Here is a 13,611-nt window from a genome sequence, read left to right on the forward strand (position 1 = left end):
GAGACTGTGTTCACACTGGACACACGTTTAGCCATGACACATGGCTGTGACCTTTCAAACACTGGAAAATTCTGACCTTGGCGAAGATGCCGTATCTTCATGACACATGCTTCTTAAGAGAGATGGGAAGAGGTTTAAAGTTTGACTCATCCATCCATCCATCCATCTATTATCCAAACCGTTTATACTCATGAGGGTCGCGGGCGTGCTGGAGCCTTTCCCAGCTGACTTTGAGCAGTAGGTGAGGTGCACCCGGAACTGCTTGCCTGCTAGTCGCAGGGCAGACAGACAAACAACCATCCACACTCACTCAATTTTTTTATGGATGAAAAAACACACTGCCTAATCAAATGCTATGCAAAGGCACTCCATTCTGATCACATTTTATTTTTTGGACTATGACCTGTAGCAACCACTTCAAGTTGATTTGGGACTCGCTTATAAAATGGTAAACTAATAGCAAACACGGATTTTGGGTGTGAGTCTGAGCTCTATTGGTGTCTCTCTTATGTCGTTAAAGTTAATATTTTTTCACATATCTATGCTATTGGTCAGTCCACACGTGGGTGCTATTTTTACAAATTATTGGCCAATCTACAGTGCTGAAAGTGGCTTTCTCTCTTTAACAATGCAATATTTATTCTTGAACAAGCATGATGTTTTGGGGTCTCCTGAAAGGTGATGCTTTTGGAGGGATAAGGATTCTGCCTGACGTCAGCGATACGGGCCCTGTCAGGGAATGCCCCACCTCTCTCCCAGTGTGTTCACCAAAAACACTGGTAAATCAAGAGTGCAGATTCAAATAATATTTCCTGTGAATTAAACATCTTAGGGAAATTCCACATGCTGTTTCTCCAGCTTCCTATTGAATGTGTAATGCTAAACAGCAACGCACTCACCTTCTGGGCTTCGAAGGCGTTGCGGAGCTTCATGTAGTTGGTGAGGGCCCTCATTGCGATGGGCAGCTTTCCGATGACTTTGAGGTCAATGGGTCGCCTGTGAGCCGAGGTTATGAAGGTGTTCATCCACCAGTAGGTGGCTTTGGACAGCAGGTTGACAAAGGGCTGCAGAAAACGGACACCCAGATCCTGAAGGTCCTCGGGGGGCTTCACTTCTGTCGGGTTGGCGAAACACATGTATCGCTGCAAGACACGGACAAAACCAGTTAGTTTCACAGGCTCTTAGTTGGCCCAGTGGCTCCACCTGATTGCCCACTTGGAAATGTGCTTAAGGGTTGAAAGCGGCTGATTAAATTTCCATTGAAGATTGTCACTGTGGGGCGGAGTTACTGCGCCACCTGCAGTGATGCCTTTCTGTTTTTTCTATTTTTGATACCAGGGTTAATCAAACTCACTAAATGTGAGATATAAAGAAACAAAGAATATAAGCAAAATAAAAATGAGAAAAACAGTGTTGATCATTTGCGGATGTGTTTAAATGAAATCAGAACCAAGGCCATTCATTTCATCTACTGCCTCATTCTTGTCGGAGCACACAGTGCTGATTGTAGAACATCCAACCTGTAATACTGCATTGACGTTTTGGCCATTTTTCCTCCCATGTTTAATTCTTGCTAGTTTTTCTCACGATCTATCACGATTTATGTGATGCGTCGTAGTTGGAAGCAGCTGCAGAGCCCCGGAGGCTCAAAGTTGCTCTCCGGGTTTGGCCTGCGGTCTACCACTGATGTCGTCACTCATGTTTCTCATGCAGGTGTGACACATTTTCACATTCTGTCCAGGCTTTCCACAAATAAACTGTGTACACAGAGAAGCTTTGAAGTACGTCTGTAGACACAGTAGACTCAAATGAAGCACGCCTGGAAGGCTCGCTTCATACTCCAAGAAGTGCTTGCTGTGTAGTGGAACACAACATGTTAATATTGCACCGTCTGCCTGTAAACCGTCACAAGACGGGATGCTCTGTAACTCAACACGACGAAAGGGCTAACGCAGCCTTAACCTTAATGAACCTCAACTTAACTTGCTCGCTGGGTAACCGTGGATAAAAGTGGCAAAATGGGACAAAATGTTCACCAGATGCAGCGGAACATGACAAAATTTGAAAGGACGGTGAGATGCCGAGGAAATACCCGTCCCACTGTGGACCACGTCCAAGTTTTGTTACAGCCTATTACATACTGTAATTTTACTTTGGTTGACTACGTTTCTTATCCACACCGTCCGTGATTGCCGCGGCAAATTTTTTAAGTCTGAAAATCAGGCCTGGCATCCACAGCTATCATAGCCCATCACGTTTGCCGATGCTGTCTAATATTGGTGGATTGGAATGTGATTGCTGTGGGCGCCTGGAACATTTTATCAATGTAGCATAACCAGCAGAAACATAACCCACTACATTATTTTTCCATTTAAAACTTTGAAAAGGTTGTGTTAACCATGTATTGGAAACTCTCTGAGCCATTATGGTTGATAACCTGGATATACTTTTAGTGTGTGTACTTTTTCAGCCTGTTGTGTTTCAAGTGACTCATTGTGCTTTGTGCTATTGAGGGCATTCTGCTTCACCATGTGCAAAACATGATGGGAGCATTGCTTTCACAGCTGTTTAACCAGAGGAAACAGAATCAGCAGATGAGGTGTACGCAGCACAGGGATTAACAAATTGTCAGGAGGAGGAAAAGTGACCAAAAATCTGTTGAACTGAATACAGTGAGATTCCTCTACAACAAAACCTACATGGGCGAAAATATCCCCTAGTGTGAAAAAATCTTCATGCATTAACACCATTCCTACTCTCCTGCCCCCCATACAATGAAAAAAACCCTGTTGCGTTATACAAAATCGTTTTCTCTGCTCTTGCCTCGTGACGAGATTCACTACAGCGAAGTCTAATCCAACAGCGACCTTTACTGCTTCGTTCGGAAACGGCAACAGCAACCACCACACTGGTTTACACATGCGCAGTAGTCCAGGAAGTATTTGTTATTGTGAGTTTCACACGCAGCAAGAATGTTGCATTGCTAAAATGGCTACAAAACGGACCTTTGGATGTCAAGCAGCTAAAACAAGAAGAGCTCTGACGCTGGAAGAGAGGGTAAAAGTGATCAAAATGAAAGACGGAGGAAGCAAAATAAAAGACATTATCCAAGAAATTGATGTAAGTGAAAATGAATGCTGATCGTAAATTTCGCAAATTCTTCCCCTTTTTTTCTTTCTACACTGACTATATGAAGTGTCAAATAAGTGTATGTTCATATTTATGCACTAATGGAATAAAAATAAAGCGCACAAATACGTTTGTGTGTGTGTGTACACATTCGTTTGTGTGTATGTGTGTGTGTGTGTTTACATCTGAGCTCAAATTTGCTACAGTGAAAAAAAACCCCGTTGTAAAAATTTCTTGCTGCAAACATGATTTCGTTGTAGATGAGTTTCACTGTATGTATGTATGTTTTATATGAAAAATGTCAAAAATCGTGGGGTCTGTTTGCTCTCTCAGTTCACATTTCGGTTTATTGCTTTGCTCATTGGAGCTCCACACTAAAAACAAACATTAGTTTAAAAAAAAAAACCAACAACAACAACAAATCGAAATCAATCTGCTCCACGTGTCTGCACATATTCATCATTACAGTAAGTGAGGGCCCACTCACTCTGCCCAGGATGACATTGATCTCCACAGCCAGCAGGAGTCCATAAAGTAGCACCAGCAAGCATGTGATGCAGTAGCGTAGCTGCCTGGCGCCGATTCCATGCTCTGTGTATTTGGCAAACTTGATGGTTTTCATGATGAAGGCAAGAACCCAGTAGATAAGGAGAGCTGAGGAGATTTCATGTGGATAAGGGCAAGGCGCATCAATAATGGTTCCAGTATTTGAGACATCAACAAGTTTTTCATTTTTAACTTCCTTTATCAGCAGTGACTTGGCTCAGTGTATTTGTTCTGTCTTGTCTTTGCTTAACTTTCTGGACTATACATATAAACAAAAACAGACATAATCCATAATAATATAATGTATATTCCTGTGTGAATCAGTCTGGTGGGCAGGTGAGTGAGAGCGACAAGGCAACAGTAAAGCAAGTGCATTTTTACGCAATATATAATTGTTATACAAAGGCTAGCAGGACAGCACAATCTCTCCTCTACATTGGTCAGTTTACTCCACTTAAATGCAATTCACACAAGTATGCTTTATTTTAGAGCAGTTGCTTTCAGGTTAGTAACCTGTAAATATTTTAGGTGGGCTGATGGCACCGTGGCCCTGGATCCAGAGAAGAACAGGAGGCTATAAGCACACTAAGGAAATTGGATTTATGGCCATTTATTTTTTATATCCAATCATTTCACAATCAAATTGCCTCTCTGTATTCAGTATAACGTCATATAGTATTAGAAAAAAAAATAAAAGTGCCATCTGGAAGGGCACTGGTCTCACTGGAGTCTCTCTTCAAGAATTTTACATATTATCTGAGGTCAACTTGTAAATTAAATTTGTTTAAATAACATGAATTATTGATTTGTTGTTCAATGTGTTTACATCGATTTTATTGACTTTAATTTATTGTTTGACTGAATCATCCAACCCGAAATAATAAATAAACTTGAACCACACTGGACAGTTTTACTCAACATTATCAAACCCGTATTTACATTTACAAACCTAGCAAACTGGTTTGCAATGAAGTAACAAAACAAGAACCGTTTAAATAGCTCATGGCTCCTAAGTTATAACAATAATACAAGCGGATAGCATCTCTTTGAAAGTGGCCATCCAATGAAAGTGTCATGTTGTCATTTGTAATTGTGGAAAATGATTTTGCCTACAACTGTATTTACACTACAAGATCGAAATGATTCCCGAAACTCTAATGCAGACTAATTCAGGATTTCTTGTTTCATTTGTATGGAAGAACATCAATGCCACAGCGCCAGAGACTGCTAATGCACCGGCTGTGTCAAAATCTGTTGCCCCATTGAACTGCTTCTCCCTCGGTAGAGCGACTCTGACATGAAGACCTACTTACCCAAGATGGCTCAGCAAGAGAGTGAAGCACTTAGAGCGTAACACCGTTTACTTAATGCTGCACTGCGTTCATTTTGTTCTTAATTCAGTCTCGAAAAACAGTATCTTGCATCTTTACTACATAGCTATTAGCAGACTCGTTCACATTAATATCTGTGTTGGGAATACAAAAAACAATCAGGCAAATTAACTCATGCTCATTTGCTTAATGAGAAAAGATTATTAATCTCTGCCTGGAGCACTGTGGACACGATGATATTGTTTTCTATCCTGATGCTGTCTCAGCTCAGGGCAATGAACCGTTCAGTTGGAGATGCATTACTAAATCAGTCACCTCATTTTTAGAATCCGATCACCATGAAGCATGTAGAGGCTTACATGGTGGTGGTTGTTCATTTCACTGAAAAGGTCAAAATGGCAACATATGATTTATTTAATCCTAGCTTTGTAGGTCATGACTGATTCAAACCCAATAGAATGATAGAGTGAGCCACAGAGACCGATAAAGCAAGGTTAAAGTGTACTGGAGGTGCATAGTGGCTTTACCTAAGAGCAGTTTGGGGAAGTTGGAGGTCTCGATGTTATGATAGTAGACAATCGAGGTGATGCCAGCCATAAAGGCAAGACCTGCAGGCATGTACAGGTGAAGATGGAGAGATTTGCTGAACCTACAAGTAGGGCCAGTGGGAAGAGAGAGAATTAAAAATAAGCAAACAGTGGGTCATGTTTATGTCTCATTTCCATTTGTTTCTTTCGGCTTGGTTTTAATTAAAAAATGTGCATCTATAACGTCAAATGACATTGCAAGGATGTTGTGGTCTGACCGGTAACAGTCCATACAACAAACTCAATTGTTATAGCAAGTTAACTGCCAGTGGTTGGTGGCATCGATGCTCATCGTGAGCATTATTGGCATTTTACCACGATATGTTAGCATTATGCTAGCTGGGCCTTTAGACAGTTGTTTGTTTGTAAAATACAAAAGTGGAATGAATGCTTTTTGTTTTTTTTCTTTTTGTTTAGTTTCACAACAAACTTCAATTTCATTCAACATTTTAAAGCCTCATTTGAAGAATTATTGATTATTTGCCAAACTGCTGCTTGTTCTGACGTGAGTTGAATTGAGTTCACTACCACCATACAGCACATGGATCTTAAGGTTCCACTTGCAATTGACAGCAAAAAAATCGTCACCCCTATATCAAGGCGCCACCGTACAGTCATTCTCATGTGACAAAATGAGGCAATTGAGATATTACAATCAGTCCGATGCGGTGCAGTTCTACAACACTACAAACTCCAAACAGAATAATGAGCCGCTCAAATGTAGAGCTTGCTAACATTGTCGATCAAAATTAAGCATTATTATTTTTACTGATATGATTTTGAATCAAATAAAGTGTGCAATGTATTTCTATCAAACGAATCATGCTACACACACACACACACACACACTCCTCACTAGTGTGTAAACTGACTAGTGACGTTTGGTTTTTTTTGTTTTTTTTCTTTTATGCAACCTTGATTCAACCAGTAAAATGTCAAGCGGGTGAAGAGTTCTTCTGTTGATGTCAGTAAAAGAACCCTCTGATCTGTACACACTCCACAAAGCATCTTACAAGCCATATCTTGTTTGCTTCCAACCCCCACATATGAAGTCACCAAGCAGAGACACCACAGAGATCAACGTACCCATCGGAGACAATGCCCTCTGCAATCTCACAGACAAGGATGAAGAGCAGCACAAAGGTAAGCAGCCAGCGCAGGTTGTGACCTGGGAAGTGAAGCCAGGTGCTGTGGTGGATGTGGACCTTTGAGCTTTGACTTCCCCAGCCTCACACAGGAAATGAGAAAAGGAAGGTTATGGAAATAAAAACAGGTTTTTACATGATATATTTCTATCTCAGTTCCCTTCAGCAGCAGTTTTGCACCGAAAAAGAACATTGTGAGCCTGCAATGTTTGACAAGGCTCATAAAGGCTTTCTTGAGGTAATTTTTCTTTTGATAAATACTCAGGGAGCAGCTTTTCTGATCATTACAGTGATCGCAAAGAGGTGACTTCTGCCGATCCTTGAGACTATCGTTCCCCTCTGACTTCCATGTGAGCGAGCTGTGCTGCATCACTGTGTTTCAAGATGGTCAGGGTGCAATCAGTCTTATAAATAGAAGGTGCTGACATGAAATACTTCATATCTAGATGACTGCTGGTGGGGTAGAAGTTGTAATATTCATGCTAATCCGCACCTCTTCTGTGTTAATAGCGGATAATAAACTCATGAGCCAGTGCTTTAGATTTCCAGTTGTGCTGCAGGGTGAGCAGTGTCTAGTGTACAAATGGGACTCTTGTTTAAAACGTTCTTTCAGTCTACTCAAGGTAAACGTGAAAACTTAATGGTCCCTGAGGCCTGCGGAGGATAAGCAACAACACAGCTCAGGATAATAAAAGAAACAGCAATAAAGTGCCGCTTTCAACTATCCTTTTCCTTTTCACAATTGATTTACCGGTACTTCACATTTGTAGTCTGTGTTTTGCTTCTCCACTCCAGACTGCTCATTTGTTTGAATTGGCTCAATGTTTCACCTTAATGGAGTACATATTGCCTGCTAAATAGAGACTAAGATGCAGGTTGCCACATTGAGGTGAGAATAACAGGCAACAGTGTGATATTTTTAGGTGTCTCGTTCCTGGTCTCACATCTCATTGGACTTCATCACCGGCTTACCTGTTTCCAAGGGCAAGTCAGTTATACTCACTGTTGTAGACCGATTCTCCATACTGGCTCATTTTTTGGCTCTGTCCAAGCTTCCCTCACCATTAGAGACGGCGCAGCGACTCATAGTCTCTCCTTTTCCGATAGCTCCTTGTTTTGTAAGTATTTTGGTTTTCCAATTCTTATGTGATTTAAGTTTCACGTGTTTAGGCTTTTGCCATTTCATTTTGTATATTTTCGGGTGCCAAGTTTACCTTGCCGTTTGCAAGCACTTTGTAATAACAAAATACGGTCATATAACAAAATAAGTAACAAAAGACATGGACAGTCATGCAATCCTAACCATATTCCAGCATATTTGGTTTTCCTGGCTCTTTGTCGCCAGCGATTTCTGTTTGTACTTTGTTGGTCCTTCATTTTTCTATAAATTATTTTTGTTTCGCAGTTTGTCTCAGTCTGCATTTGTGGGATGCGCACACCATGTGGTTAGTTTTTGAACCTCGTCAGTTGTGCTGTGAGAATTTTTTGAGAAACACTGTCCGAGAGAGAGTTGGCTTCGCTATGTGCAATCCCTTTTATTAGTGATGTCAAAGCTTTCGCCATACAGTATTATACAAAACAAGCTAGGACAGAGATGTGATTATTGCTTTCCTCTCTGTCACACCGCTTACATGCGCAGCTAGCTGTAATGGAAAACAGGTGAAAATACTTCCTTCTGGCATGAGTAGCGACAGTAAATGATGGAAACCAAAAGGCCACCAGGACACAGCACATGTAGGAAATGTAAAGGTCGACAGTGTCATGTTCTACACAAGATGGTGTCAATAGCTTCCAAAGGTGACAGTATCCAATGTTTATGATGCATTCATGTTTACATATAGGATATGATATTTGTAACATGATCGGGTTCAAAACAACATGTCTTCAAGCCATTGTTATGCTAATTGTTGTGGCACAGGCTACATATAGGAAGTCCGCTAAGCTGTTTTTGTGTTTGGTCAGATGATGTTTCACATATAGCGGAGTTGCGGTTCTCTGGTTATCATTATATTTTTTTTCAGTTTGTCATTATCGGTACCCCTATGTGGCAACAACACAAAACAGCAAAGATGAAGATCGAAATGTTTCTTGGGTTTTGATGCACATTAAGATGAATTCCAGCGTGTCATCATTTTCACACAATTTGCAACGTTTGGTGTGCATGTTTCAATTATATTTTAATCTCTCACAAATAATAATCATAATAATTAAACCATTTTCCAATTATATGGCATTGGAAGCGCCAACTGGGGATGGTCCACAGTAATGGCATTTCATATATACAGTATATGTGAAACAGGAACACAGAGGCCGTGTCAAACCAGTTATGGAGAGTGACAAATTGTTCATGTTTCAAGCCTTCTCAAATGGTCGCGCACACAGGGAAGCAAAAGTTGTGGCAGTTACACACTGAACTTTACAACTCATGAATGGGCCACGACTGATTTAGGAAAGGAACAACAAAATCTTTCAAAACCTACAGACCATTAGGCCAGAAAACACCATATAGATCAAAGAATATGCACAAATGTTCAAACCTGTCTGAAGCATGTCGATAAAAAAAAAAAGTCAAACATGCTAAATAGGTATTTAAGTTCTCGGACAATACACTTAGTAGGGGTACACTTGTTTGTCAATGTTTGAAGGCATTGCAACCATGGAAGCCATCAAGTTGAAGATCATTATTGATGAACTCATCATGTAATTAGCAAAATTGGGGGAAGGTTCTCAAATCTATTGTTGTGTGTCTAATTTGAGACCCACTGCAGGGACTTGTGCTCATGTGAGTTTATGTGATTGGTGGAGGTGTGGGGAAAAAACTCACCGATGAAGAGGATGGGGAATGTGATGAAGAGGAGGAAGACGTGTGGCACTAGGTTGAGCGCGTCCAGGAAACAGCCGTTGTTCAGAACCCCCCCGTCCACATTGTAGGCACCCGAGTTATTCTCGCTCCCACAGAACGCCAAGGACATGGTGGAACCGGGACTCTGCATGCAGGCAGCGTGAGGAAGGAGAGCGGAAGGAAGAGGGCGAGGAAGAGAATGACAGGAGGGGGATCAGAGACAGATGAGAGACCCACATATTTAAAAAAAAAAAAAAAAAGCAGAATCGTGTCTTTTTAAAGGAGACACTGACAGCCTCTTCAGCAGCTCCTGGTAATTTCCACTGTGACCTCTTTTCAGTTCTTCCAGCTTGCAGAATTTGGATCCGGTGACGAAGAGGAGAAATAAGGAAGGCAAGAGGTGGGGGGAAGGGGGGGGGGAGTTAGAGACAATCCCAGTCCAGTGCAACGGTAGCTCCCTCGAATCCTCTGCAGTCTAAGCAGCTTTGGGGGTCATGATGGTGACAAACATCTGCATCCTGTCTGCCTGCGACTGCCCACATACTCTAAAAGTGAGGCTTCAGTTTTCGCTCAGCTCCGCACAGCTCCGTTGGAACGCGTTCACACTCTCTCGCATGGCTCTCACACACACTAACAGGCGCACACAGGGAGAGCGGCGGCAGCATTCTGCAGTGCACCTGCTATTGCCGTGTCTTTTCAGACTGGAGCGACCTTGGGAGACGAGAGCAGGAGGGGCTGACTGTGCAGGCAGGCTGGACGAGTTCGCTGGGAAAGGCAGGCGATGAAGAGGGGGAGGGAGAAAAACACAGAGAGATGAAGACACAGAGGAGGGATGGTGTCTGCCCAATGGGGAGAGCAAAGATATTAGAATTGTAGGAAGCATGAACAAGCATGCTAATCTGAATCCCAACTCAGTTTTATGAGTTGCCTACCTCTCTCTCATTTTCATTCATTAAACATATACATAGACCTCAAAAAAAAAAAGAACTCACACAACCGTCTATTGGTAGGATGCAAACGTAAGAAAAAACATGAAATATTAATAGATTCCTGCATGGGTTCAATGTGTTGTGTGTCCAATCCATTGGGGAGAAGACGGTGCGTGCAGCCAATCATGGAACTTGTTCAGAGGATCAGTAAAACTCACATGGGAGCAGATTTCAATCATATCATCTAAACAGAGACATCTGTGTGCCCTGCGATTGGCTGGCAACCAGTTTAGGGGGTCCCCCGCCTACTGCCTGAAGACAGCTGGGATAGGCTCCAGCACTCCTCGCGAGCCTTGTGAGGATAAAGTGGTTCGGAAAATTGATGGATGGAGACACAGACATTCCCAATGTTTTTTTTTAAATTCACACTGCGTACATATAGGCCAAGTGACAATGAGCAGTTGCTATGAGCTGTGAGTGCTATTTTAAATCGCCATGGATACAAGATGTGATGCAAGTACTACACAGCTTGTACACTTGCATGCAATCATTATTGCGCCTTTCTGTCACACATTCAGAGCCACATGCCAGCGTACTGGAGGGATGTTCTGTCAGCTCATTTTAATCAGTTTCATGTCTCCAAAAGCACATTTGGGGATCGATGAAACAAGTCCTTACAAGAGGAACATTAATCAAACTTTAATGGTGACCTACATCAATGATCAACCTCCATCTCCATCCTATTCAGGAAACTGAGGTCTTTTGGGGTTCAGGGGTCGCTCCTTAAGACTTTCTATAACTCGGTGGTGGCCTCGGCCATCCATTATGGCATTGTCTGCTGGTCAGGTAGCATCTCAGCCCGGGACAGAAAGAGACTGGAGCGACTGGTCAGGAAGGCCAGTTCTGTCCTGGGCTGCTCCCTTGACACTCTGGAGGAGGTGGGCAACAGAAGGATGCTAACTAAGCTAAAAGCTATGATGGACAGTCCCTCCCACCCCCTCCAGCCCGCCCTGACAGCACTAGGTAGCTCCTTCAGCCAGAGACTGTTACACCCGCGCTGCAAGAAGGAGAGATACCGACGCTCGTTCCTACCGACTGCTGTCAGGCTGCTGAATAAAAATAATAATAATAATAATTAAATGATGTGAAAAACAATTGTAAATAGCACTGCGATTTATCCATTTTGTATTTATATTGCACTTAATTGAACAGTGTTTGTTTGTTTTTTCTTCTTTCTTCTTTCTACCCACATTCTTGCTGCTGGAGGCTGTAAATTTCCCCAGTGTGGGACAAATAAAGGATATCTTATCAAAGGTGTACATGTGGAGAGCGTGCAGGGAAAAACAGGGCGAGAATAAAATCCGCTCAAATGTAGGTCAACATAGCTTGGACAGCACAGGGGGAAAAAAAACATGTATGCAGTCCAAAAAGATAAGACAGGAAGACAAATTGGGAAAGCACACACAACTCAGCTAATGTACATTTGAGCTCCATGCTAAGAGGTGAAAGGTGAATTTGTTGGATCTCATCTCAACAAGAATCCTCATCACTTTTTAGGTCAGGGGTGCACCAATCCGTGATTTGATATGATCGCTATATCAGTGAGTGCAAGTTTTCCAGCAGCTGCCTTTAAATCCGACAGTTGAATTCGTGTCATTGCAGCACATAATGACATTTAGGCATTAATAAATCCGCCTTGATCTGAATAAAAATCGAGATTGCACAGGGAGATTAGTCATAAAAATGCAACAGTGTGAATAACCATCCCAAGTGTTGAGGCAGGCGATCACGAATTTACCGGTTTGTATCGTGAGATCATCGTTGGCTTCTCAGCATTGCCACGTACGTCACTTCCGACGGAGAAAAGGGCAATAAAATACCGAGTGGCGTCCTGTCATGAGCTCGGAGAGCAATCCGAAATTTGGACAGGTGGCGGAAGGCGTTTTTCAGACTTGGAGCTATCCTTGGTGCTGAAGTCGGGTGCAGCGAAGGTGAAAGATCACAACGAAGTCGGGGCAAAGAAGGCAGACCCAGGCCCACCCTTTGTCCCCCCGTCATGAACCGGCAAGCAGTTCAAGCAAAAGTCTCGCAGAGGGTCGATTTAATCCTGCAAATGGTAGCCGGACAAAAGTCACGTATGCAGCGCGAGTGGAGATCACTACACAGTGTGGTTACATAACTGGGAAAAGGGATGAAACACACAGCACACACGGAACACTGTTACGAGGAGATTGTTTGACCTACTTTTTTTAAGATGTATTTTAAATGTTCTTTTAATACCACAGCAAATAACCTCATCAAGATGTGTGCAAGAAACAAAGTTTGAGGACATGAAGGAATGTATGAAAGTAGAAATTTAGGGAGAAACACTATTGCCCCCTGTGGACACTCATACACGATAACAGTACAGGATTTTGCTTCTTCATTCTAGTTTCCCTGTCAGGGATGTCAAACTCATTTTCGATTATAGTTCCCTGATCTGACTGTAAAAAAAAAACTGTACTGATTGAGAGACGACAGTACTTCGGAGAAGGAGAGAATTGTGGAGGAGGACTTGGAAACTCTATTTAAGATCAAGAATAGATTTCATGTCTTTGTATTTCAAGCCAATTTCAAAGTAAAATTCCACTAAACTCGCCATCCATGTTTGTTGTTTTCAGTTACCCAGGAGATGACCCGGAAGTAAGTTAACGCACTTTTTTTTAAAAGCGCCCCCTTGCAAAATAAATAAATAAATCTCGCTCGTCTTTGCGAGGGAATGTAACTTTTTTTTCTTCCATGTCCCCTTTGGGGCTCCGTGGAATACTGTTAGAATATAGTATTGCATCTAACTGTGTCATTATCAGAGCTGCCTTTGATATTTTGTCTGGCATGCAGCAAAAAAAAATAAAAAATAAAAAAACAGGACATCAATGCTCAGTCTCTACAAAATATCCTAGTAGTAAAACAAACAAAAAACTATGAATATACTCAGTATGATGCAACACACCTATGTCTTTGCAAGCTACATTTTTGTTAACGAGCACAATCCAAATTTATTTTAAACAAATACATAAATGAAGATAAAATACCTTTAATGGGAATCTTTGAGCAGGAAATGAC

General features: G+C 41.9%; 1 protein-coding gene across 7 annotated transcripts in view; it reads right to left on the reverse strand.

Moving 5' to 3' along the window:
* The window catches only part of abcc8 (ATP-binding cassette, sub-family C (CFTR/MRP), member 8), a 46,478-nt gene extending 33,058 nt beyond the window's left edge, over positions 1-13,420 (reverse strand). For 6 of the 7 annotated variants that reach the window (XM_086109206.1, XM_086109203.1, XM_086109200.1 and 3 more), the window contains exons 1-6: positions 12,308-13,420; positions 9,563-9,725; positions 6,680-6,821; positions 5,534-5,655; positions 3,617-3,783; positions 900-1,142 (exon numbers count right to left, since the gene is read on the reverse strand). In XM_086109206.1, coding sequence (XP_085965332.1) covers positions 900-1,142; positions 3,617-3,783; positions 5,534-5,655; positions 6,680-6,821; positions 9,563-9,725; positions 12,308-12,328 — 858 coding nt within the window. In that variant the 5' untranslated portion in view covers positions 12,329-13,420. Of the gene's footprint in view, positions 1-899; positions 1,143-3,616; positions 3,784-5,533; positions 5,656-6,679; positions 6,822-9,562; positions 9,726-9,873; positions 10,509-12,307 lie in introns of those variants that run through there. The other variant, XM_086109204.1, reaches the window with a different exon arrangement.
* Positions 13,421-13,611: the final 191 nt, after the last annotated feature.

This window comes from Hippocampus guttulatus, chromosome 4 (genome assembly GCF_054856545.1).
Source record: "Hippocampus guttulatus isolate MCC_2025c chromosome 4, RoL_Hgut_1.0, whole genome shotgun sequence".
In the NCBI taxonomy this organism is placed as follows: Eukaryota; Metazoa; Chordata; class Actinopteri; order Syngnathiformes; family Syngnathidae; genus Hippocampus; species Hippocampus guttulatus.